Source organism: Solea solea, chromosome 12 (genome assembly GCF_958295425.1).
Source record: "Solea solea chromosome 12, fSolSol10.1, whole genome shotgun sequence".
In the NCBI taxonomy this organism is placed as follows: Eukaryota; Metazoa; Chordata; class Actinopteri; order Pleuronectiformes; family Soleidae; genus Solea; species Solea solea.
In genome coordinates, this window is record NC_081145.1 from 14,774,768 (window position 1) to 14,800,147 (window position 25,380).

The window sequence follows — 25,380 nt, forward strand, 5'->3', positions numbered from 1 at the left end:
CCATGTGCTCACCCAGAGCCTGCAGTCTTTTCCCCCATCGGTGGCAGAATGACTAAACAACGCTAGACACCAACATCAAACAATTTCATTCCTTTAACTGTGTACATGAGTGTTAAAACAGCATTTTTTTTGTTGATAAATACTATATTATTTGTTGCATGGTGTTCCTAGGCATTATTACAAACATAAACTGTAGTTTTCAATATGAATACTGTCAAATTAAAGTTAAATTAAGTGTGTTGTTCAATGGTAAAACCTCTAATTAACCAATTTGCTGATTCGGAAGAAATTAATCACAACAATAATAATAATACTAACCAACAAGTTTAATGATCAACAACTGACTTTTATTGTTTAGAAAGAAAAATATGTTTGATCTGTCCCAAAAGTGTGGACTCACACAGTGACACTCTACATTTAATGTCTTTGGGCCGTTTTAAGGATGTTTCACTGTCTAATCCTTTATCCGTTAGTAATGATATCGTAGGATTCTTCGTGTAGGCATGTGATGACGGTTGTATGCCAAGCGTTGCCATTAACTCACTGTAAGGCACAGTCTTGTCTTGTTTTGGGACTTCATCTGGAGAAATGTAGAACTTGAACTCACTGTGTTTCCTTTGAGGTATGGTAATGCTCGTGTGAAGACCAAATGCCTTAGATATCATTTTCCAAGAGCAACATCAGCATCGCATCTGATCCGTTCATCTAGTCAAGTCTGGAGCAAATGCATTTAAAAGCGTGAAGTGCATTTCTATGATAAGGCACTGAATGTTGCTGGACCATTTGAAAATCTGTTCTCGTGCCCCAAGCGCATTACTGCTTTGCTCCTTTTTCTTTTTCTTTTCAATTGCCATCTACTATGAGAGATGCCTTTATTTTGGTCTTGGAAATCATGTGCTTGTTTGTGTGGTTTAAACCTTTACCCCACTAAACCATTTTAAGTGTGTGTTGTGTTTTCTTTTAGAAGAAACATTGTGGACTTGCTGAGTCTACCTCCTGACTTATATATGATCTGATATTATCTCATCTGTGCTAAATGCTGTAGAACTCGTGCTGTGCTTCACTCCTCAGATTTATTTGTGCCGGGTTACTGTAAGGTTGCATTTTACAGCCTAAACTGAATATATGAATTTCAATTATGTTGGAAAATGTCTGTGCTGTAATCCATTTGACATGGCACAGCACACAAGTTTTGTTCTTTTGTGTTAAAGTGCGGGGAACAACAAACTTCACCTGCTGGTGCACAAGACACAGCCTGTGCCAGATCATTAACTGTGTAAACATCTTTTCACGTTTGTTCCTACGGTAATAGAAAAATAGAAAGTTTTAAGTGCATTTTTCGCCTTCATTTTACAGAAAATGTGAATAAGGGACACAAAACAAGAGTGTAACAACTGGAGCAGGGAGTGGACTCAGACGCAGGACAGTCAGACGCAGGTAGTAAAGAGGTTTGGTACGCAGGCAGTCAGGAAAAAGCAAACAAATCAAAATCCCAAAGCAGAGGTCAGAGTCGAAGAGAATAACGAGGGTCATATAGTAAAAAAAACTGAGTCGACGAATTGGCAGAGACCAAATGATGAGGGTAGGCTACTGCAGGTGTGGCTAATTGGACACAGGTGAAAGTAATTAGGGTGGAATTATGACAGGAAGTAAAGTGATCTGCAATGAGAGAAGATTAGTTAGATTTCAAAATAAATCAGGAAACTGAACAGAATTAACAGATGTTACAAAGAGTAATAAATAAAAAAAAAAAACTAAAAAAAAACTACTACTATTGCTCATTTATTCCATGGGTATATTTTCTTCTGTGACCGTACAAAGAAGCCAGTTAAAGCTGTATTGAGCTATGTTCCTTTAATTACTATCCTTGTCCATTCTTCACGGGCAAGAACTTAGTGACATAAAATGGTAAGTTAATAATTCCGGATGCTCTGCAGAAATGTTTAAGAGGAGGATTAAAGGACTAAAGTGAGGCTACATTGTTTAAAAGGGATAAGAAGCTTTTGTGCAGATATTATCATCTCTTTGATGTGCTGACTTGTAGAGTTTTTTTTTGGCGTAGTGTTTTCTTTGAGTGGAATTCAAACCCACAAAACTGTCTCAGTGGTAGATCATTACCATTTACCCGTCTTATTTTGTTGTTACCCTTTTCAGTGAATCATAAAATGCTGTGAATGAGAATAACATTGTGAATAGGCTGGTGATAACAAGCTATGTGTGTAGGTGTGTTTTAGTGTGGAGTATTTAGATCATAAAATGGTATTATAGTAAGTCAAATGGCAGAAATAATGAGAATTCATGTTATCAACTGGCCCCGCCTAACTAATTACAAGTGTGTCAGTATTAATGAGTTGTGCGCTGTGTGGCAGTAATGAAGCAATTAATGAAGAAAGCACGACACTCAGTGAAAAGTGCTGTGCCGTACATCGCTTCTAAACACGGCTTCGAGAATGACCTCTGGTCCACTGACTATGACCGTCAGCCAAAATGTTAAATTCACCGTTGTGCAATCAAATTGTGTTGTCATGCTTGATGAAGTGATGCGATGTGAATTATAACGTTTGTTTTGTTTCGAAAATTGGCCAGAAACCAGTAGCAGAGTGTGAGACTTCAGTGATCCTCAACTCTCCTCCTCCTCCTCTTTTGAAGGCTACTGGAGAAGAAACCTGCAGCATTGTGAGACAGTGAGCCGGTAGGGGTGGGAATCACAGGGTACCTCACGATACAATATGTACCAGTGCCCGATAAAGCGGTAGAAGATGAAAGTGATCGTGTTCATATCTTGATCATCATATTGCACTGTATTATTCTTATTACTGCTATGACTATTATTATTATTTCATTTGATATTCATTTAAGGACCGGGTAATTTCACAGTTTCAATAACAATGTTCAATTTTAGACTTGTTGACATTTTCCTCGCCCTCCAACAGATGTTTTGTCTACAGTGGGCAGCGTATCAGATTTGGATTGCAGGGAGACAAATACTGTAATTTAGTTTATTTACTTGAGCGTCGAAATAATAACTTTCATGTTGACAGAGGACGGCTTATGCAATTTATTCATCAGTGTTCTACATAAACTTGAATTACATAAAATGTTTGGTTCTCGAGGTGCACAGTTCATATGCTCTATGTGAGCAAAAAGAATACACATGAGTCCGGTCATTATACAGGACCTCCCTCACTGCTGTTTAAATGGCGTGTTGCAAAGTTGCGCTACGAGAAAATGACAAGTACTGTCACAAGCTTGCAATCTGACTTTTGAGTCCAGTGAACACATGCACTTATAGCTTTAGGATGGGTTCTTGCTGTTTTTGCTGAAGCATCGAAAATAAAAAATGTTAATCTTTAATTCAGTCATCTTGGAACTCCAGCAAGAATATTAAATTGGTTAGAGGGTCCCTAGGCGAATAAAATAATATGATGAGGGTAATAATAGTAGTATAGAAGGTACAGATCTTTTTATTAACATTTAATTGTTGAATACACCATTTTTACGATATTGTCAACTGTTTTCAGCAAATTCATAAATGTCCAGTTTCATCACGTCATACAGCTAAAGTGTGCGTACACATTCACAAACAACAATGTTAATGGAATGATGAATTACCCCGTCATTTGAAGCGTTTGTGTGAACTATGAGCTATTATTATGACATTCAGTACGCCTGCAACTGCAGAGATGCTTGTTATTGTGTATTTTATACAATGGTCTTTAGTCGCTGTTGAGAATGATGAGTCTGTTCATCATAATTAAAGCTATAGCTGGCAGCAAAGGGTCCTATATATATATATATATATATATATATATATATTACAACAGCATTGCTGTGTGTGACAGAGTTAATCCCATGTTACTTCATCGAACATGCACTTTCTTAAAAGTAGCCTGGAGCATAACAGTCTGGCAGGAAATCCACATGTGAATACTGGATGGATTTGTCTTTTTTTGTTTGGGTAAACTCAGTAGGCTAAACTACTTAAACTAAAAATAAACTATTTCATCCATGTCTGGAAATACTCCAGTCTCTGTAGACACTCACTATGTAATATAATATAATATAATAGTGTGTGTGTGTTTGTGTCTGTGTGTGATTGAATGAATGAAGATTTGTAGAGACAATCTGAAAAAGAACAACTCGCAAATCGGTATTAAAGTATTTAAAATAATCTATAGATATCTATATATAGATATATATATATATCTATATATAGATATCTCTATTTTTTTTTATCAAAACCAAGCGCTATGGGGCAAAACAAGACAGCTCAGTTTGGGGTTTGAATCCAACTTTAAAAGCCTTTCTGTGTGAAGTATGTTTTCTTCAGATTACAGTAAGGTTAAGTGGGGTCTCTAAAATGACCGTGTGTGTAAGAGTGAGCATGAATGCTCGTTTGTCAGCGTTGGTCCTGTAATTGTCTCGGTGTGTACCTGCTTCCTTCCTCATGTTGTCTGGCATTGGCTTCAGTTCCCCTGTGATTGTAAAAGGATAAGTGGTATTGATAATGGAGCGAGAATTGCTATGCAGAGACAAAATCTTGTTCATAAAAGTAACTAATGTGTATTATCAATTGAATGCATTTGCAGTCCGCTTAAAGGAACCATATGAGCCGGATTGGCTCTTGGGTATATAGTGTTTAAATCAAGGACGTAATGTCTGAACTGTTCACTTAAAGAAGAGTGATACGTTACTTTGGGATTCTGTCAAGCACATATTCCACCTAGGTAGGAGTATTGATGTTTCAGTTGTCATCATTCTCTTGGCATTCTAATGTGTTTTTTCTCAGGGCTACCCCTTAAATCTGCTTTTACCTTAAAACAAATTGCAATTTCCTTTTCTTATCCATTACCATAATGATTTCTATAGCCAAGGAGTTCTTTTTTTTTGCTATGCCGGGCCAGAGCCGCTTGGCATTTATCAGCCAGTGAGAGTCATCGAGTACGGTGGGTTTGTCTGCATCCACATTAGATGTTGTGCAAGCAACGGCCTCTAAGCTCATTACATTAATCAGGTTAAAGAGAAGGGAACTGGGGAGCACTTGGCCTGCTATATATTTCCTCTGGACTTCCCCATTGAGATGAAGAACCTCTCACACAGGCTCCAACAGAGCTACTGGGACCCGCCTTTGCAGATGCTTGCAACTAATGATCAGCTCCCACTGCTTCTGTTTGTATGAAACCCGCACCGGCTTATTCAACTGTATCCACGCTGTCATAATGACCAGTATTTCATTCTAAAGGACGTCTGACATGCAGCCATTTTCTCTAGGTTTGTGATTAGTTTTCACACCTGCGTCCTGCGACTTCTTTGTAGTTTGTAAAATGAAAAAGAAAAACACTTCTCTAATTTCTGCAGAACGAAAGTGTAAAAAAATGGTGAATGTGTTTTATAAGAGCAACATGACTGTGTGTGTGTGAGAGAGAGAGGTGTTAATTTCTCTTGTGTTGGTTTTGGTTTATTTTAACTTTCGTTTTGTCATAAAAGCAGTGATACAGCAGTAATAGCCGTCTTGCGTATTGCCCTGGATTTGTTGAGTATTTTCTGGTATAAATGAAACCACTGAAATCTTTAACACTCACGGCCATTCAGACTCATGAGAAAGTATGGAACAAGTTCAGTGAAAGCAGTTTTGATGCACTTCAAACGACTAATGTGACATTTTATCCTGTGTGTGTGTGTGTGAGCAGCCATTGAAAGCACCTCACTTACCATCTTAAGAACCACTAATGAAAGTCAGAGCATTTTATCATTGTTTAGTTTCTTTGGCAGACTGCACTGCGCTTAGAAAAGGCCACATTTGTTCCTCCGTAGCTGACAGAAGCCACCTGACCTGGGAATTGCCCAAATTGAGCATCGCCATGGCAACCAGCAGATGTGGAGCATGAAACAGTGAGACAGTGAGTCCTTAACTAGGCATGGCAGTATCTCTTACATGCTCCGCTCAGGATCGTGTGGCTCCTCGGTCACAGTATAGGTCCAGCTGCAAGCTGTGTTCAGAGATGTGCCGTGTTTCCCCTCTGTCCATATGGCACGGTGCTAAAAGCATTGCACACCAAGAATTTCAAGTAGTCATCATGGTTCTCTCAGTTGAGCCTGTGTTGCACAATATGTTAAGGATATCCATTCTGCATGTGGGTGGGTGTGTGGTTACTTAACCAGATGTTTGTGACACGGAGTGAAGCCAGAGATGTTTGTTTCTCGTATTTAGAAACACATGTTTAGGGGTGTGAAATCCAGGAATAATTACTACTTTTTGACATGTCCTAAGCACATCCAAAGAGTGGAGAGTAACTAGTTGCAAGTCTTATTGTTTCTGCGCCATCTTTTATAGATGTTCTGTCTTTTCAAGGATTTTATTTTGGAGAAGAAAATAAAAAAAAGGAATTTCACTCATCAACTCAGCCATGCAAGCATAACAGGACTAAATGTCTGCTATTATAATGTTTACTTTCAAATACCCCTTCGTTTTTATGGCCATGCTGTGAGACATTACTTTAAAGGTCCCGTCCCATCCCCCCCCCCCCTTTAATGTTTTTATTGAATTATGGAAGTGGTGTTTTCACTTGAAATGAGAAATCCGATTATTATACGTAGCATCTCTCTTCACTTGGGGGATTTCAGCGATAGAATTTACCAGAAAAAAAAAAGACGACCTTGTGCAAAACATGTTTATCTTTTAAGCACTTTTCGGGGAAAGACACCCAGTTTCTCGGCAGGCGTCCCGTGCACGGCCTCATCTCGAGAAGAAACCCCTCTCTGAAGTGGACAGTATTTGTCTGAAGGAAAGTTGTTGTGTGTATGCCTTCTCTGGCCATTTTAAACACTTGGTTCTCCTGTGCCTTTGGTCCTGACTGAGAGGAAAAACAAAGCTGCGAGGAGCTGCAGTGATACTGAGCTTGGAATGTACTCCCATGTTAACAGAATAATCGAGGTTTTTGTGTGTGTGCCTTGGCCTTTGAATGGCTTGCTTTCAACTGTTTTTGTTGTCCAGACTTGATTTTGACCAGTCATTCATCATTTTTGGAGGGAACACGCTCGAGTAACCTGTTTGGTTAATTGAGTGGAGGGAAAAGGTTCACGCTTCAGTGCCTTCGCTATATGTTCTGCCTCAGCCTGTCTTTGTATGTGTGCGTCTTTTTAACTGCACTGTGGGGATCAATCCACCTGCCAATGACTCTCCCAGCTCTCATAGCAGCTTAACCCACAAAATGTGACATTATGATTTTTTTAGAACCTTCAACAAAGCGACAAAGCAAGTAACACTTTCATTGCGATGTTTTTGAATTTTTCAGATGCCCTCTTATCAAAGTGAATTAGTGCTGTCAGTTAAACACGTTATTAACGGCGTACCCATTTTAACGGCGTCAATTTTTTAACTACAATGTTTGCTAGGCCAAAAAGAACTTTCTGCCTCGCAAACTTTGTAGTTTTTAACTAGTAACGTTAGGAAAACTACAACACCACACCGAATCTAGCTAGGCCAGAAACAAAGAGTAGTAGGCTAACGTTATGTTTTGAGTCCGCCGTCTCCAAGCGGGCTCTCCGTATCCAACATCGTTTCTCGACGCACTCCCCACATCCAAGTAATGATGTATGCAGTGCTACCAACCCAGCTGGCAGACCCCCGAACCGTAGTAAGGAGACCTCCGAAGACCGCTAGCTCCTTTAGCTCGGATTAGCCCATTACGGCAACAACACATTAAACCACGGGGCCCCGTCTGCGTTGAAGAACGGCACTTTATTCACAGCACTGCAGGCTGACACACAGCCTCTCTTATTATTGTGCGGCTCTCACGGTAAGAAGAGGAATAACTCAAAATATGCAGGGTGACAGAGATATTGTCTCAATAAAAAAAAAACATTTGCACAAAGCGAGCCGATCCACTTTTTCTTTGTTGATAAGAGAATTAAAATGAGAAAAAATAATGGGACATTTAGAATGGATGAAAATGTGCAATTAATAGCGATGAATCGCCAGTTAGCCATGACATTATTGCGATTAATCGCGATTAAATATTTGAATAGTTTGACAGCACTTAAGTCATTGTCTGCTAAATATTTTCCATGTAGCCTATTTGTGACAGATTTAGCTGAGAGCTGTCACAGTGGATGAAATCTCTCTCTCTGACCTTGTCTGCTTGACATTTAAAACGGAAACCCTTAAATCACTGCTGCGTGTACCCTATATCAAAACAACTCTGCCCTTGGGTCCACATCTGCAACTAACCCCAGAGTGGATGTGGCTGCTGCTGCTGCTGCTGCTGCTGCTGTCCAGCCTCATATGTCCAGGAAAAGGTGGGCACAGCAGCAGCCATGGCAACTGTGGGTAGAGCCGCTGATCTGGAAACAATCGGCCAACAACATGGCCTCTCCCTGAACCTCCTCTCATGCAACAATATGGTTTCTCACTGTTGACAGGGGACTTTATGGTCACACACACCACTTCGATATGTCCATAGGATTATCTAGGCTCACTGGTGCAAGAGAAACTAATCGGAATTGCACTAAACGGTTAAAATCTAACTAAATCTTCGGTGCTGCTCAACGAACCAGAACAGTGGATCTCCGCCGTTATGTTTCACATTTTGTTCTTTACAGCGTGCCAGAGGATGTAAAATGTTGATAGAGTCCCTCGGTGTATCGCACTTTGGAGTGAAGCCAGTGCATGTTCCGTTCCACTGCTCTTGATACTGTAATCAGCATGCGAGTGGTTGCAGGCAGTCGGCTACTGAAGTATGAGAGAGTGAGAGGCTCAGCGCCGGGACAGCAGCGCCGGCGGACGGGAGATTGGAGTCACCTGATTTACAGGACACGACACTCTGGACAAAATACACTGAGTGTGAAAGGCAGACGTGTGACAGTGTCGTCTAATGTGGCCCACTGCAGGATGATAAAGTTATTTAAGTCAGCGAAGGCTGCTGTGTTTGTATTGTGTGTATACGTGCACGCTGTTAGGCTTCCCAATTTCCCATTGGGCAGTGAGCTTGTACACTGAAACACTTTGTGTTGAAAGGCTTACTTCAATCTTTAACACAACATTATGTTGCACTCTTGTGTGTGTTCCAGATGTTACTCATGTCGTGGGGACCTAAATTCCAGATGTTACTCATGTCGTGGGGACCTAAATCTGTTCACACAGTCACATTATGGGGACTTGTCTTTCCTATGGGGACAAAAAGCAAGTCCCCATAATATAAATTATTAAAGTTTAAGGTGAAGACGTGTTGTAAAGTTAGGGTTAGGCCAGTAGTATTTATGGTTAGAGTAACTCTCCAGGAAATCGATTCAAGTCAATGCAATGTCCTTTAAAGTCATGGAAACCAGACTCTCTGAGTGTGTGTCTGTGTGTGTGTGTGTGTGTAGATCAGAAGTGTTGCCTCTGGATGTCCTCATTAGACACAGTATTCAGATTATCATTAATGTTGTCCAGTTCCCTTTCAGAATTCATTTTAGATTAGCAATACTGCAAAATAGGCTATTTTGCTTTCACACCAAATCTTAAAGAGCAGAATTTGAAGGCATTACTTTTTTTAAATTAAGAATAAGAATTATTGCAAAGGTTGCAATCTAATTTTCCCTTTTCTTTTTTTTAAACACTGTTTGCCTTTATCTCGCTGTCAATTTTCCATTCATGTTCCTGTTTCCAACACGTTTGTTTCTCAGTTTTTATTTTGCATAGAAGATGGAACATTTAAAAAAAAATCCCTGCAGTGGTGAATCAAATTGGCAGATGAATCTGTTTAGATCCCAAATTATTTTTAAAATGAACACACCGATATTTGTCGCCAGCTAATGGATAAGAGTTCTTACATGTGTGTGTATGGATTTCTCCACACCTACGGTCAATTTGGTCTAAGTTGACCGTAGGTGTGGAAGTGAATAGTTGTTTGTCTCTGTTTTGCCCTGTGATGGACTGGCGACCTGTCCAGGGCGTACCCCTCCTTGCGCACCAGCAGCCCCGCGACCCTCATGTGGAGGATAAAGCGGTAGACGACGATGAGTGAGTACTGAACTACTCCATGCAACAAAGCCTTTCTGAACACTTTGTAACTCTCTCTTAACCTCGACTTACTTTCCAGTAGTTTTTCAGTATGCAACATTTTTTTTTCTTTGTGTTCTTCATTTTGTTCCTTTTGTTTTATTCCACCCATGTTTTTTACTAAAGTAATGTTTTGCAGGGGTGCTTTTATGACAAAAGGCTGCCTCGGTCCGCTTTGATATTCATGTATGTGTGAGGAGTGTTAAACTGATGTTGAGAGACACAGACGACGGTTGGCGTCTCACTGTGACCTGCAACGATTTCGTGAGCTCTGTCACTAATTATGGTTTAATGACGTGAAGTCGTTCCCCTGCACTTTCTTTATCTCCCCGTGCCTGCGTGTCTACATTTGATAAAATTGCATTTCAATTAATGTCATACTGTGTTGGTGCCACAGAGCTCTGCTATCACTCGGATCAGGGGAGAGTTGAAGTAAGAGGCCTATTAGCACAAGTCTCTCTACTGTGTCTCTGTTTATATCATGACTGAAAGAATCTCAAGTGTCAAAGTGAGTGTAGCACAAAAGCTAGAACTGATCTGAATTCCCCTAACATGTCATAATATACACACATACCTAATTACCTTAATATTTATACTGTTTTTTGCTCCTATTGTTTTGCACCAATGATCAAAACACATTTCTTTGTATTGTGAAGCCTCGATTTGGCCATTAACCGGATTCAGATTATTATGTTTAGATGATAATGTAGTGCACAAATAAAGCAGCACGATTCTGAATCATGCTGTCAAACAATAACGATGTAAATAATGATTAAATGATGATCCCACTCAGTCATGGGCGGTTTCTAGAGGACATAATTACAGTACTGCACTGTTTTTTTGGTCTGTGTGTCTGCGAGCAGCATGACTCAAAAAGTGAAGAATGAAATTAGATGAAAATTCTCTGGGGATGTGGTCCAATGAAGAAATGAGTAGATTTTGGTGGCGATCCAGATTCAGTGATACAAACTGAAAACAATTGTGAAAACCGTGTGAGATAGGAGAGTGTATCCAGAAGCTGAATGTACATTTTTCTTAAAACAATTGTTAACCTTGCGAGACAGAGGAGAGCATTGGCGCTGTGGCAAACGGAGCGTCCTTGCTTAGTTTGCATTCTCTGATTTTCTTCTCTCCATTTTATGAGGTTCACTTATTATTCAGTCATTCTGGATGAATGATAATACAGTATACGTCGTTGTTGTCCTTTTCTAATTATTATTATTGCTACGTGCGTCCGTGAGATCAAACACTTGCATTTTCTCAACCCTCAGTATTTCTTCATTAAAGATAATGTACATGTCTCAGACATTTAGTGAAAATAAATGTGGGTTTATTCTAAAAATTAATACTTTCTTGTGTTGTTCAGATGAGTCACTTTGTCACTGAGTGAAAAAAAAAAGCACCATCATTTTCAATTGCTAATGTCACCGCTGTTATTTATACTTTCAGATCGGGGCGAGCGGCTATGATTATGTTTCGGTGAGAAACTCTGTATGTGTGTGTGTGTGTGCGTATTTAAAGCATAATACAAAGTTGGCTGTCACTGTATGTGTGAACTGGAAGTTAAATTGCCTTTTTAAAGCAGGGTTGTAAAGTCAAGTATACAAGGAGATTATGTAACCGAAATTAGAAATCCTACTCTGGATGTAACTGTGGGGGGGGGAATGCTTTCCAGATTGAACACTCAAAAGAAGTTCAACATCAGAGCCTCTCATATTGTTCGCAGCGAGCAGCAGGCAAACCTGTGTGTGGACTGAGCAGTCGAAAGCCACTTGACAAGCAGATGTTCAGAATTTTACAGTCATAAATTCAGCTTACACACAAAACATTTTCTTTGGCATGACAAGAGTCGAGTAAAAACATGTGGATTCATGGTATGTGTTCACATGATGATGGTTCATGTGAGATGCTCACATACGTCTTCATTTCTTTCAGCAAATGATTCTACGTCAGTACTGGACTCTCGGAGTCCCAGCATGTTTCCTATCTTTTTTTCTCACTTTTTTTGTCTGAAATTGTCATTAGTCAAAAGCCAGATGTAGGACTAGAGACCACACTCTGCAAATGCCGCATTTTATGGTTCTGATATATGGTTGATAAGGAAAATGAAATCATGGACTGAGTCCCTTGGTGTGTTTTTTTTTTTTTTTTTTTTCTTTTTTTTGGGGGGGGGGGGCTAATCTGCACTGTCAGATGCAACATCTGTGTGAGTGAGTGAGTGAGTGAGTGAGTGAGTGAGTGATGGAGCAGCTCATTGACTGAATGAGTGACTGCAGATGCTGGGTGGAACTCTCCTCCGCCTCCTGCTCTCTGTCTGTTACTGCCTGGAAGCTCACTCTTCACGTGAGGGATGGTGAATTAACTTTGTCTTAGCAGTGTTGAGAAGCTTTTATCACCGTAAAAAAAATCTAAGGAGTGTCTGTTGTCGTTGTTGTTGTTGTTGTTTTTAGGTCACTACGTCTTGGCTTGCACAGTTGAACAGTTTCATGAGTAAAGACCCAAAGCTGCCAAAGAGTCAACGTACGAATCGCTGCTTTTCTGGCAGGCACACTTGCACTGGTTACCTGTAAAATATGTAATCAATAAAGAAAGAATCACTTTGTTTTTAAAGCTCTTAATGGTTAAGCTGTTTCCAGTTCCACACTCTCACACTCCCTGAGGGACTAAGGTTTCACTGTTGCTGCATCCTAGCTCTGAATTGGTTTTCCTGTCGCAACCCTGAGCCACGACTGAATATTTTTATTGCATGACATTGGATTTTATCACCACACTTCTTATTCCTTTTATTCATTTACTTTTCATTAATTGGTTATGCACTTTGAGTGAGTGTGAACATTCCGTCCTTTTAAATAGGTGACTTGTGTACTGTGTATTTGTAATTGACCTCAGGATGGCAGGATTATCTAAATCCATATAATCTCCATAGTAGGTTACTAAAGCAAGTTTATACTGTAACTGTTTTTTCATATTTATACCCAGATTAGATTTGCACTATCTTCGGGAATACCTTTTAAAGTCTTCCGAGATTGTGATTTAAAAATGGATTTTAATTTATTTTATTCAAAACCATGTGCTGTATGTTAAAGGAATACTTCACCGATTAGCATTTAGCTTTGTATTACTAGAATAGGGCTCGTATTTTTGAAAAATTGTGCTTCCCAGCCTCAGTTTCCCCTGAGTTGAGAAATATCTTCATTCTTTTCTTTGTTACGTGCCCACCAGTGACACTTGGTCCTGTTAGCGTAGCTGTTAGCAAAGATGGCGGACACTGTTTACATTCTGGGAATGAGGTCCCGCCCCCCTATGAGTGGGTCTAAAAAGTGCAGAATTAGCGGTGCAGTTTCAAGCCTCAGACGAAGTGTCACTAGTGGGCACGTACCAAAACAAAAGAATGTAGATATTTCTCGACTCAGGGGAAACTACGGTTGGAATCACATTTTTTTTAAATACTTAACCTATTCTAGTAATACTCGCTAAATGCAAATTGGTGACGTAGTCCTTTAAGGTATCAATGAATGAAGTGAGTCTTTTAAGATTTGGCCAATCGGTCTCGCTCATTGAGTTGCATCTGCTGTGGAGTCTTTTTCAAACCGTGCTGATGCTGGAGGATGCTCCACCTCAGGAGATATTTTTAGTGTAAGAGGAGCTGCTACTCTCTCCCTCCCCTCGACAAGGGCAAGATTTTTATATACGTCTATACCCTCAAATTGCAGTGGCAAAGTGGCTCATGGCAGCAAACGTATACACCAATTTGCATTGAGAGCAAATTCCTTTTTTTTTCTTGAGTAAAAATGCAGTGAAATAATACTGCATAAATGATTATAAAATAGAAGGATAAATAGAAAGGCTAAGCTGTGCTTCTTATTCCGCTGTTTCCCGCAGGAGCAGTGACTAATTCATTCATGACACGTATTGGAGGATATGACGAGGGTGGTGAGGTGAAAGCCTTTGACTTATTAATTATTAGATGTGAATTCAGGTAGAATCCAGATTTGGCAGATGTTCTCTGCAAGGAAGTGAGCACCAGGGTATCTTGATTAAATAAAAAAATGAATTAAAAATAAAGGATATCATCTCTGCAAGGCTTGTGAAAGTGGTAATTTGATGCATGTAGCAAGTGAAAAGAAGATGTGATAATAAGTTGTATTGTATTAGCTGTTGTTAATCTTCTACACGAATTCACCTGCAGCGTGAGTTCTTTTTTCCTTCGGTGCACCATATTTATATTCACTCCATGTTTTTAATGTGGCGAGATGACAGAATGATGTGCTGCGTGGACGAATATATTATTTAGAATTGCTGTAAATCAAATAAGACTCATCATCAAGATATATTTAAGTCGGTTGATTTGCGCCTTCCTCTTGTGTACTTTCTGATTTACTCATTCAAATTACGACGTCAAGTGCTCATTGATAGCCGAGCAGTCGTTAAATTTAGAGGCAACATCCTCATGTGCTGGAACGCTGATGATAATAATGATGAATTATTATATTGCCACACTTGACCTTGACTCTCCTAAGGTGGAAGTGGAACAGAAATGGATCGTTCCGGATTTCACTAGTATTGGATTTGAATGCACACATGCTCGAAGCAAGAGCTCCTGTTCGCTGTCTTACAAACCACAACCCAACTGTCTTGTGTTCCAGGAATATGTCATGGTCTCGGGAGACATTCTATGGCGGTGCAGGAACCTGACCTTGCTTTTCAAGCAGGCCGAGATAAAAGGCTGCCAGTGCAGCAGGATGTGACGAGGAGAGAGAAGTTTAGCCAATTAGCATTTCGTCAATGGACACATGATTTAATCCTGCTGTTCTAAGCAGTCCCTGGGAACTACTGAGGTCAAATTTACACTCATCCAAAAACATACAGCATGCGCAAATTACACAGCAATAACAGTAATAGCTGGCCAGGCGGAAGAGTGTTATTTTTGAGGTATTATTGAAGCTGCAGTCAAACTGTTTTCCTGCTGCTTTACTGACTGTTTCACATGAGCCGTGCAGTTATTTTCAGTTGCATCACTGCTTGTTAAAGTCTAATTGTCGTCCTTTTGCAGTAGCGGTGCTTTCTTGAGCGTCGCTTTCCTAATGTATCCCTCTTCCCCGCAGTGGCTGTGTTTGCATCTGCATCACGGCTATTTCTGTTCCTCCTTATTGATGCTGCCAAAGCAGAAATAGTCTAAAATGCCTTGTGTGTACAGCACTCTCGCGTATTATCTCTGAAGCTGCCCTTTAAAATCCTGAGAAATGTGGTTTGGTGCTTTGAAAATGAAGTATACATCATGACTGACTTGTTATTCACGTTGAAGTTGCTCACCTAATTTTTTCCAGTAATGTAAATAATTCCGAGAGGCATTAGAAGCATTTGGACAAGTTGATGAGGAGATGGCTGGATTGGAGTGTTTGCACGAGGATTCTAGAGAAAGAACAAAAAAGTGCTTGCATGCTACTGTAAGCTTGGAGATTATCAGTCTCCTTCTGGGTTTCTTCATGTGGTTTCTAGTAGTCTAGTCTCTGAAGTGAGTGATCCTATACTCACAGATGCAGAGGATGTTTATTTGTTTCCTGATTTGCTTTGGTTTTCTTTTGTTTCCTGATTTATTTAAATGGTTTATATGAATATTGTAACCAAAGCTTCAAAAAGATACTTCTGTCCTACTGAACAATGACGTTGTTATGTTTTTCTGTTTTAATTTAGAAATTGTATTTAGTTGTGAAGTGTCATACTTCTCTATTTCATTATTATTATTTGTTTTCTTGCCTTTTACTGACATTTTTTCGAAAAAAAAATTCATTCAAATTTGAATAAAAAAATAATTTATTTGTTATTTCATTCATTCATTCACTGTTTTGTTAGCTGTAGACTAATCTTACTTATATACATGTAGGCTCATTGAGAAATTTCAGATATAGTACAAAAAAAAACATTCTGTGTGCGTGCGTGTGTGTGTCATACACATTGACCTTATGTAGAGCAAAACCTGGTCCTAATAAGCCAGAACCAAATTTTTGAGGAGCCGGTGAAGTTTAAGGCTAAGATTTGAATTGTGGTTAGGGTAATTAGAGTTAGCCATTAACTAGTTATGGTTAAGGTGCTAGTGCTTTGTTTAGGCATGTCCAAATAAATGGAAGCCAATGCAGTTTCCTAAGACGATGCTCAAACCTATGCGTGTGTGTGCGGGTGTGTGTATACATTGGGAGCCGACATAAGTGCCCATGTGTCCTGCTGTGTTGTCAGTCTGAGGTCTCCAGCTGTTTTTCTATAGAGGAGAGAATCTGAGGAAAGAGCGTGATGACAAAGACTCGATGGGGCTTCTTCTACAGCCTGTGCAGAGATGAGCTCATGTGGCGCCATTCCCCCTTCTCCTTTGAGCTTGTCTTTCCCACTTTGTATGAAGAGAGATTCAGGCAAGGAAAAGGGCCTATTGGAGAGGAAACCCATGGCCGTGACAGAATGACAGTCACAGGCGGAATCATTCACAACCAGATTATAGAAAATGTACCTCTCAGATTTTTGTCTGCTGTGGCTGCGGACGAGACGTGAACCCTGAACACAAGAACTCTTTGTGTCCAAGACTGACTGAGATCTGAATTGTGCCCGTGTAAAGGTTTGAACTTTTGGCCTCGCGTCCAGCTATGGAGGGAAAATTCTTTTAGTGTGGAGTGGATTCTGAAGCGGAAACAATCAATTGAAAGGACAGTCTCCAGAAATAACTTTCAGCTATTTATTTGAATTCACATTTTAGGACAAAACCCAAAAGTATATAAAGACATTTAATAGTATACATTTAATAAATACTATTAAATGTCCATTACAGCTTATTTTTACTGAAGATCATTGTAGGTCGTACCATTTCTTTTCAAGACAAATGATTTGAATAGGCCTAATTAAATATAATCAGCAGATTAATTGAAAATGCCAACTGTTATTAGTTGCAGCCCTGTATGTGTCTTTTATCACATCAGAATGTTTCGAAATGTTAAGCTAAAAAAAAACACAGGTTATCAACGGCTCTGTTCAGTTCAACTAGGACAATGAACCTGAAACTGAGGAAGATAAATGGAAATCAGCCATGTATAATTTTATTATTCACACCTGTGCATTTCATTTTTTGACCATGAAACGACGCCCATACGCCGCAGGAACGTGAATCTGTGAAGGTGGTTCTCCTTTGGATGTTTTCATTCATGTTCACAACACGGCAAAACCCTAGTTGTTGTTCTATAGAGAGGAAGGAGACCTTCCCGATACGGATGACCCTATTCATCATCTCGATCCCTCTCCCTGATAAAGTCAAGGTCACGGAGGAGGACAGTCTGCAGTGTCATCTCCGTCTCTTCTGAGCAGATTCGCTCCTAATTGCGGTGTGTGATAAAACACCCACTGATTTGTCTCACAGTGAAGTCATGGTGGAAAGTGAAAGTTGGGAGAATAACGATGCAGCAGTGGAATGTCTTCTCTTTTTTTTTCTCCTTTACTTTCCTTTCACTTGGCTCTTGTTATTTTTGCCGTTTGAAGAGATTTGCACATTTTTCCCCTCGCTTTTCTGCTGAAAGGTGATGTAGTTTGCCTCGGTTCGGCTAATTCTACACATGCTTCAATCGGGCAGATGCTCGCCACACATGTAAGCCTTTTAATATCAGAGCAGGAGGAGAGAGTGAGGAGCTGCCGAGACGGGAGCGCAGCTTATACCGTACAGTAAATTTAGTTACATAGATGAAAATATCCCCAAGGAGATAACTGTGACGATTTGTTCTGTGCCGTGTGGTGGGAGGCTTCCTCTTCACACCTTCAAGTGTGATTTTTCTATGAGAGTATAATGTCGGGATGTTAACTTGACTTTCCACACTCCGCACCTTCCCCCTAATATTTATACATATCTGTTTTCCAGGTGTGTTGGTCCTCGAGGCCGTGATACAAGTCATCAAGATGGTGGCCTTGTCACTGAAGATCTGTGTCCGCCAGTGCAACGTGGTGAAGACGATGCAGTTTGAGCCGTCCACGCCGGTGTATGACGCATGCCGAATCATCAGAGAGCGAGTCCCTGAGGCGCAGACGGGACAAGGTTTGTGGATGACTGCCAAATGGTCCCAACATACATAATCTATCCTTTACCTAGTGGCAATCTATAGGCATTTACATCCTGCTTCGTGTTGTGTTTCAGCATCAGACTACGGCCTCTTCTTGTCGGACGACGATCCCAGGAAAGGAATCTGGCTGGAGTCGGGAAGAACCCTGGATTACTACATGCTGCGTAATGGCGTAAGATTGAGTCCTATAGTCTGAGGTGCACAACCAACGGTGTCACCTATCACCTGATAATAGGATTGATGTTTTCTACAGAGACATGAGTTATGTTCCCTCCTCCCCTTGCCCGCTGTGACCGATTGCGGTTTGCTGTCGAGAATGATCACAGAGGTTGTCGGTGTCGTTACTCGCCTGCTCTGTTTTCTCAGGACGTCTTGGAATACAAAAAGAAACAAAGGCCGCAAAAGATCAAAATGCTGGATGGAGCGATTAAAACCATCATGGTGGACGACTCCAAAACAGTCGGGGAGCTGCTTGTCACCATTTGCAGTAGAATAGGTAAACGATGGCTTCGAGCCACCGCTAATATGAATCTTGAAAAGCTGTCATCTGTAGCTTGAATTATTCATTCTCTGTGTTATTTTTAGTCCAAACTATAGCATGCCACTCGAATTTACACTGAGCAGCGTTGTGTTACTGTGTTATATTCTATACTATATTCATTTAGCATGTGTTAACCCATTCTGAACATCCCATAGAACATATAAAGTCACATTTCTAAGGTACACTGGACATGATTTATTATGTCCATTGAGCTTGTTTCTGAATGTTTAAGTCATCCTCCCAAGGCGCAGGCTGTGCCTTCTTTGTCTGACACTGAAGGTTTCCCCCAAGCTGTATATTTCAATTATGATGGGCCGCTATCAAGCCCATTTGTTTAAGGGAGGAGAGCGATGTGTGTCTGGCAGATCGCTTTATTGGAAAATATTTGTTTTGGGTAAATCTTTCTGCTTGGCTTCTTCTCCTCCTTGGTTTGCATTTTTGATTTTTCTGGCTCTGTACCAGCTTTCCTCCGCTCCACACTTTTTTATAACTGAGAGGATTGCTTTGTTTTCTGCGACTGCAACAATTGTGCCAGTTTGAGGCGGCCGCTCCTCCACCTGTCCACCCGTCTAAACGTGTCCTTTTACAGGAATCACCAACTATGAAGAGTACTCCCTCATTCAGGAGGTGACCGAGGACAAGAAGGAGGATGGAGTGGGGACACTGAAGAAAGACAGAACGCTGCTGCTCCGAGACGAGAGGAAAATGGAAAAGCTCAAAGCCAAACTCCACACCGATGACGACTGTGAGTGTGAAGTTTTAGTTTTTTTAATTGATATCCTGATTACTGTTTCATTCTTTCGCAGTAATATATCCGACTCGGTGCCATCATGTGGTCTCGTTTAATGCATGAACGTATCAAAAGAAGTTTAAGTTTAGTAAGTTAAATGAAACGACCACTGTTATCATTCGCCCAGAGGACACCAATTCAATTTTTGAAACTCGTGAATATATAAATCACCCGTTTAACCTTGATTGAAAACGAAGTCTTCTCTCGGCAGAGAAAAAAAAAAAACGACTCAAGATATTCACCTCACTGTGATTAATTGTCTCTCTCGGTTGATCCGTCACCTCTGTCTGATGTGTTTTCATCCCTCGTGGTTGAATTATCATTTACCTCCAGTAACATCTGTGCTAACTGTGTGTTATTGATTGAGCAGTGAACTGGCTGGACCACAGCAGGACGTTCAGAGAGCAAGGAGTGGAGGAGAGCGAGACTCTGCTGCTCAGGCGCAAGTTCTTCTACTCAGACCAGAACGTGGACTCGCGGGACCCTGTTCAGCTCAACCTGCTCTATGTTCAGGTGAACTTTGACACCCACACACACACACACCCCTTGAAGCTGACATTGCAAACACAGTGGAGAGATTTTTCTCCAAGCCTGAAAAATGTGCCCTATTCAGCAGAGGAGACAGAACATGTAACTGGAGTGTAATTAAATTAAATAATTGCATTTTTGTGTGCTATTTAGTTTTGGCTCGATCTAGACAGATTGAAATGTAGTTAGCTCGGATGTGATACTGAAAGGCTTGTTTTGACGTGTTGGTTCTGTTCCTTTATTTAGCCGAACAGCATCACAACAATGTAAATCCTTGAATATAAAAAACTTAATTGCTGCATATTTAAAGTGGCTGGTAAGGGGTTGTTTCCTTTACTGAGGCTCTAAGGAAAGAGGATATTGCATCATTGCACAGATTGTAAAGCCCATAGACAAACAGTGGGTTGTGAATTTGGGGCTATACAAAAAAAATTGATTTGATCTGAAAACACTGATCTATCATCACCTTAAGACGTAGAGCGATATCAGCACACATTTGGAGTCCGCTTTGTATGAAGTTTAATGCTCACTGTCCTGTTAGTTCTATTTCTGTCTCCCCAGAAAGTTATCTGCCTCTATATCTAGTAAATACTTTGCCAGCTGGTCACTACTAGCTTTACTTGTGCACTGAAAACTGCTGCCTACAGAGGCTGTAAGTATTTTCATGTGGGAGAAGACGACCAGAACATTAAATTTGAGGGCAAAACAATGACATTAAAGAAGCCTAAACTCTGGAACTGCAGAGTCAGGTGATAACACTTCATAAGCTCCCCCCCCCCCCTTATTAAGTACAGCTTTAGTAGTCCTCTATGCTTCCCAACATCACACTGCTCTTTTTGGCGTTCAGTTGAAAGCAGGCAATCTTTATCATATCAACACTGCTGCTTTTATTCCATTGTGTGCTCTAATGTTACATACAAACCCCCACGTTTAACATTGCTTTGGATGCATGCAACCTGAAATAACTTTCTGTGAGTCAAGTTGACAACGCCATTTCATGTGCACTGGAATGCAGCATAACCTCAGCGCCCTAAGATCTATGCTCTCATAATTGACTAAAAGCGGTGTTGATCAAATATGTCTGATACGTCATTGGTTAAAAACTTAAACAAGGCTTCCATGTGCTGGCTATGCACGGGAAAGCAGTGCTGCTGCTGCTGCTATTGTTGGCCCTCTTTCTGGCTGCGGCTAACAACGGAAACGCAAAACAGCTTTTAATTCTGAAGGGTCAAAAGACTCCCAAGTTTGTGTCGATTTCACCTTTTTCTGCACAGACATGTACCCAAAGTTCGTTGCCAACAAAAAAACTCCCTGATGCTGCAAGGAAAGGGCAGAAATAATGCAGATACTATTCATTTACTTGGTATGATGGTATGATGCTATGTTCTTTTGCCATTGTATGGCTATGAGTGCAATAAGTTAGCAAGGTATTGTTCTGGGATTTTGAAACAGATACTTTTTTCCTTTCCTGTTATACATATATATCATGATATATCATAAATTAAATAGTCTTACATACCATCATTATCATGGACAACATTGTATTGTACTGTAGTAGTGTGTCCGTGCTATGGAAATGGAGCTCTGGCAAAAAAAAATAAAGCAGACAAGAAGGAAATTAGCACTGATGAAAAACTAATTTAAACCTGGGGTTAAACTGTGTTTTTGACCAGTGGCAATATACCCACTTCAGCCTGTTAGTATTAGGGGATTTTGTAGGGGGTTTAACTGACAGCCAGTTGTTGTTGGTATGTTGAACACCCTTCCAAATCTTCCTACGATCCATGAACTTCCAAGAACTTCAATTCTTTGAGCTGGCATAGCATTAACTCAGTCTTTTCATCAGTCCAAAAAAAGATGCTGTACAAGATGCTGTTTTTGCATTTTTGCGGAGCATGTGCAGAGTACACAGGCCAGCTTGAGTACGACTGAATTGCATTATCTGGGTGTGCTAGTCTGACTTTTTTTTTTTTCCAATTTCTGTATTTTAAAAGTCCAGTTTTAGTCAAAATTCAGTTTATTCTAATGACAAGTAACTGATTCAGTGAGATTGAAGGGATTTGTTTTTAAGGCCTTGGGATTGTGTCACGTCCTTATCCAAACTGTCAGGAGTGGATTAGTCCTATGTGCAGCATACACACAGTACATGGAAGGGAATCTACTGGAGAGTTTGGCATTGTGGGGTTTCATCTTCTTCTTCTCTCTTATTTGCTATTTCTGTTGTGGCGTGTGTTAAGATTATAACCTGCTCATACAAATTTGCTGGCACCAGGGAAGTTTCCCTGAGTGGAGGGGAAACTTGAGGGGAGTCAAGTGTGCACACATGACTCTGCTCACATCAGCCCCTTCAGCCGGGGGAGTACAGCTCCCCACTGACACCTGGTCTCAGACAGCAGTGTGTGAGACTCCCAAACACAGGTGGACGCTGTGAGACAGACACAGAGCATAGGAAACTGAATATCTTTGTGCAAATGACTTGCATAGACGCCGGCCCCGAAGAAAATGCATGAGCTCTGAAAAGCTGTGCTCAGAGTACAGAGTATATTTGAGTAGTGCCGTCATCGTATCAGTCCTTGTTGCCTGCTGAACGTGGTCATAAGAAACATGGAGTCGTCCGCCCTCCGTGTTTCCCCCCGGCTTCTCTCCGCCCATCTATCTGTCTGCCCCTGTTCTTCCTCTCGATCTTCCTTACCCTCTGTTTCCTTCCCTTCCATTTTGCCTGTCTCCATCTCCTACACATTCTGACATAATTGCACACATCTCCACCCTCTCACCCTGGCACAGATTACTGCACAGTGCACATCATGCTCTCCCCTCAACACACACACACACACACTCATATTTCCTCTCACAACAACATCCCCACCCCCCTGCCCCGCCTCCTTTTGCTCCGCTGTCCATCCCTCTGTCTTCTCCTCGTCCCCTCGCTCTGTCTCACACACATTCAGACGGTCACACAGGCTGATCACAGAGACTCTTAGCATGGCTGTGGCTCTAATTTTTATTATTGTGTCAAAAGGCCAGAGCAGAGAGAGCTATAGCAGAGGGTAGCATATTACCCCATGGCTTCTTTTCCACATTCCCCCCCCCCCCCTCTTGTCTTGTACATTAATTACACACACACATGCACGCTTCTTTAATATCCTGTATCACTCACAATCGCCCTGTAATTGTGTGAACCTCAGCAGAATTCAGTAATTGAATTCAGATTCAGCAGATGGTGGGTGGTGTATTTTCTTCTTTTTTTTCCCCTGACCTCCCTGCAAATCAGCGATGTCTAAAACTAGCTTATTTTTATTAGTGATGTGAAGCTTCCATGATTCCATCCCTCTCGCAGCCACATCCATGCACACGCATGATGGAGGCTTTGCCAGTAACAGACTAATCTCCTTTACTACTCAGCCACTCCCTCTCTGTCATTTGTACAATGATCTGGGTTTGCACCGTGTGATGGGATAGTCCAAATTATGAACAAATGAAGTGTTGTGAATAATACATAGTATCCGTACGAGGGAATCTTTAGTGCTGCTATCTCATCCTTCAGAGTGTGTAGTTGGATTCAACTCACTTGGCTTTTGATAGTATTTGTGGCAGTTTTTGAGACATAATTTGCTTTGTCGGAAATAAGAACAGCACGGATAAATGGAGTGAGATATGAACCAAAGCCAGTTTAGTTCAGCACTTGGTTGGTGAATGACCGATCACAGTGGCGGCAAATTCACATTACATGTGCAATTTATGCTCAGAATAACACTGTATTATTATCCAAGCCATGAAACATTTACATAATAATTTAGATTAATCCCTTACGCATATATTATTGGCAACTGTCCTGCTCAAACAGTGTGAATTCAGTTGCTCTTACCTCAGTGGGATAGATAGGGCGAAAGGTGGGGTACCTCTCTCACACTCACACTTATGATCAGTTTAGAGTGTCGAATTTGCTTAATCGCCAAATCTGCATGTTTTTAGACTGTGGAAGGAAACCCATGTACACACGGGGAGAACATGCCACGCCTTCACTGTGTTGTCTATTGAAAAATGTAGAAGAATGATCTGAAAATAATATTATGAAATATTGTGAAATGACTCCCCACTGATCAATTCAGTGTCACAATGTTATCCGTTGTGCTTATCAATGAACAAGACTAATAGCTATATGAAAATGAAGAATGGCCCACATGAGCCCCATGTTCAGTATCTGATTGGCATCAGCTGTTTCATTCATGCGTAACAATCGCTGACTCATCCACAGCTCTGTGATGGTCAGCTGACCTGTAACTCCCAATCACATTCTGGCAGCATGGCCATCATGACCTGACACTCATCACTTAGTTCTGCTGATACACACTTGACAACACCGTCTGTTAAGCCGCGCCACGTTCCATATCAGCCTCAACACACAGATTAAAGCCTTTTATGGCAAAGTTATCTGCATAACCATTTCCTACGTGTATACGACACATGGAATGAGCACAGTAACTATTATTGCCATCATTTTCTCCACCTGTAACTATGCTGTATACCATTAGTATGCAAATCCTCTTGATAAAGGTGATTATATCCAACAGTATCTTTTTAGTGCGCTCCAGTTTGTACTTTTGTACAACTCCCAAGTCCCACTATTATTAACACACAGTGTACATGTAAAAGATGAATAACATTCGCATGCCTGTTGTTGTGTTATAATCTTCATTGTGTCTGTTTGTCATCGTTTGTAATTCAAACTCATAAAGGGGCCTCCACAACGACAATTTAGTACCTTAATAACTAAGAGCCTACTGCTTAATTTATCCACTGATTTAAAAAAAAATGAGATCCATTATTCCTTGAATCCTTCAACACAGAGGTCTCAAACTCGTAGCCCATGGGCCACATGGGCAGTATTATCAAAAACATAACTAAAATATAAACAAAATAAGCTATAATAAACAAACTATTCTATTAACTACCACTAAGAACAAAAAAATGTAAATAGCTCCAACGGTACTTTTTGTTTTTGCTAATGCTACTTATTGTTTGCTATTTTCCTGAACAGTAAGCAATGTTTTTATTTACGGTTATATCAATCACATTTGTAAATGTATGTAGCAGAAAATAATATGTGTTATTATTACATTGTTTAGTTCAGTTCTCATTATAAACATGTTTTTTTTTTTATTGTAGCCTCCTGTCTATCCTTCTATATCATAACAAACACTGTATCTTTGAATCATGAATGTCGTTATTGCGTTATCATGAATGAATATTGTGAATATTATGATTTTCCCACGTCGTTATGACCGGCCCCCTCAAGACCAGACTGGACACTCATTGGCCCCCCAGGTCGTTTGAATTTGAGACCCCTGCTTTAAAATGATACACAGCTATAACATTGTGTGCCAGAGTGAGG

The 25,380-nt window shown here is 40.5% G+C and overlaps 1 protein-coding gene across 3 annotated transcripts in view; it reads left to right on the plus strand.

Annotated features, from left to right (window-relative positions):
• tln2b (talin 2b) overlaps positions 1-25,380 on the plus strand; it is an 81,231-nt gene that overhangs the window by 13,384 nt on the left and 42,467 nt on the right. For all 3 annotated transcript variants that reach the window (XM_058645135.1, XM_058645139.1, XM_058645136.1), the window contains 5 exons: positions 17,931-18,104; positions 18,204-18,301; positions 18,496-18,625; positions 19,260-19,415; positions 19,831-19,973. In XM_058645135.1, coding sequence (XP_058501118.1) covers positions 17,969-18,104; positions 18,204-18,301; positions 18,496-18,625; positions 19,260-19,415; positions 19,831-19,973 — 663 coding nt within the window. In that variant the 5' untranslated portion in view covers positions 17,931-17,968. The remainder of the gene's footprint in view (positions 1-17,930; positions 18,105-18,203; positions 18,302-18,495; positions 18,626-19,259; positions 19,416-19,830; positions 19,974-25,380) is intronic.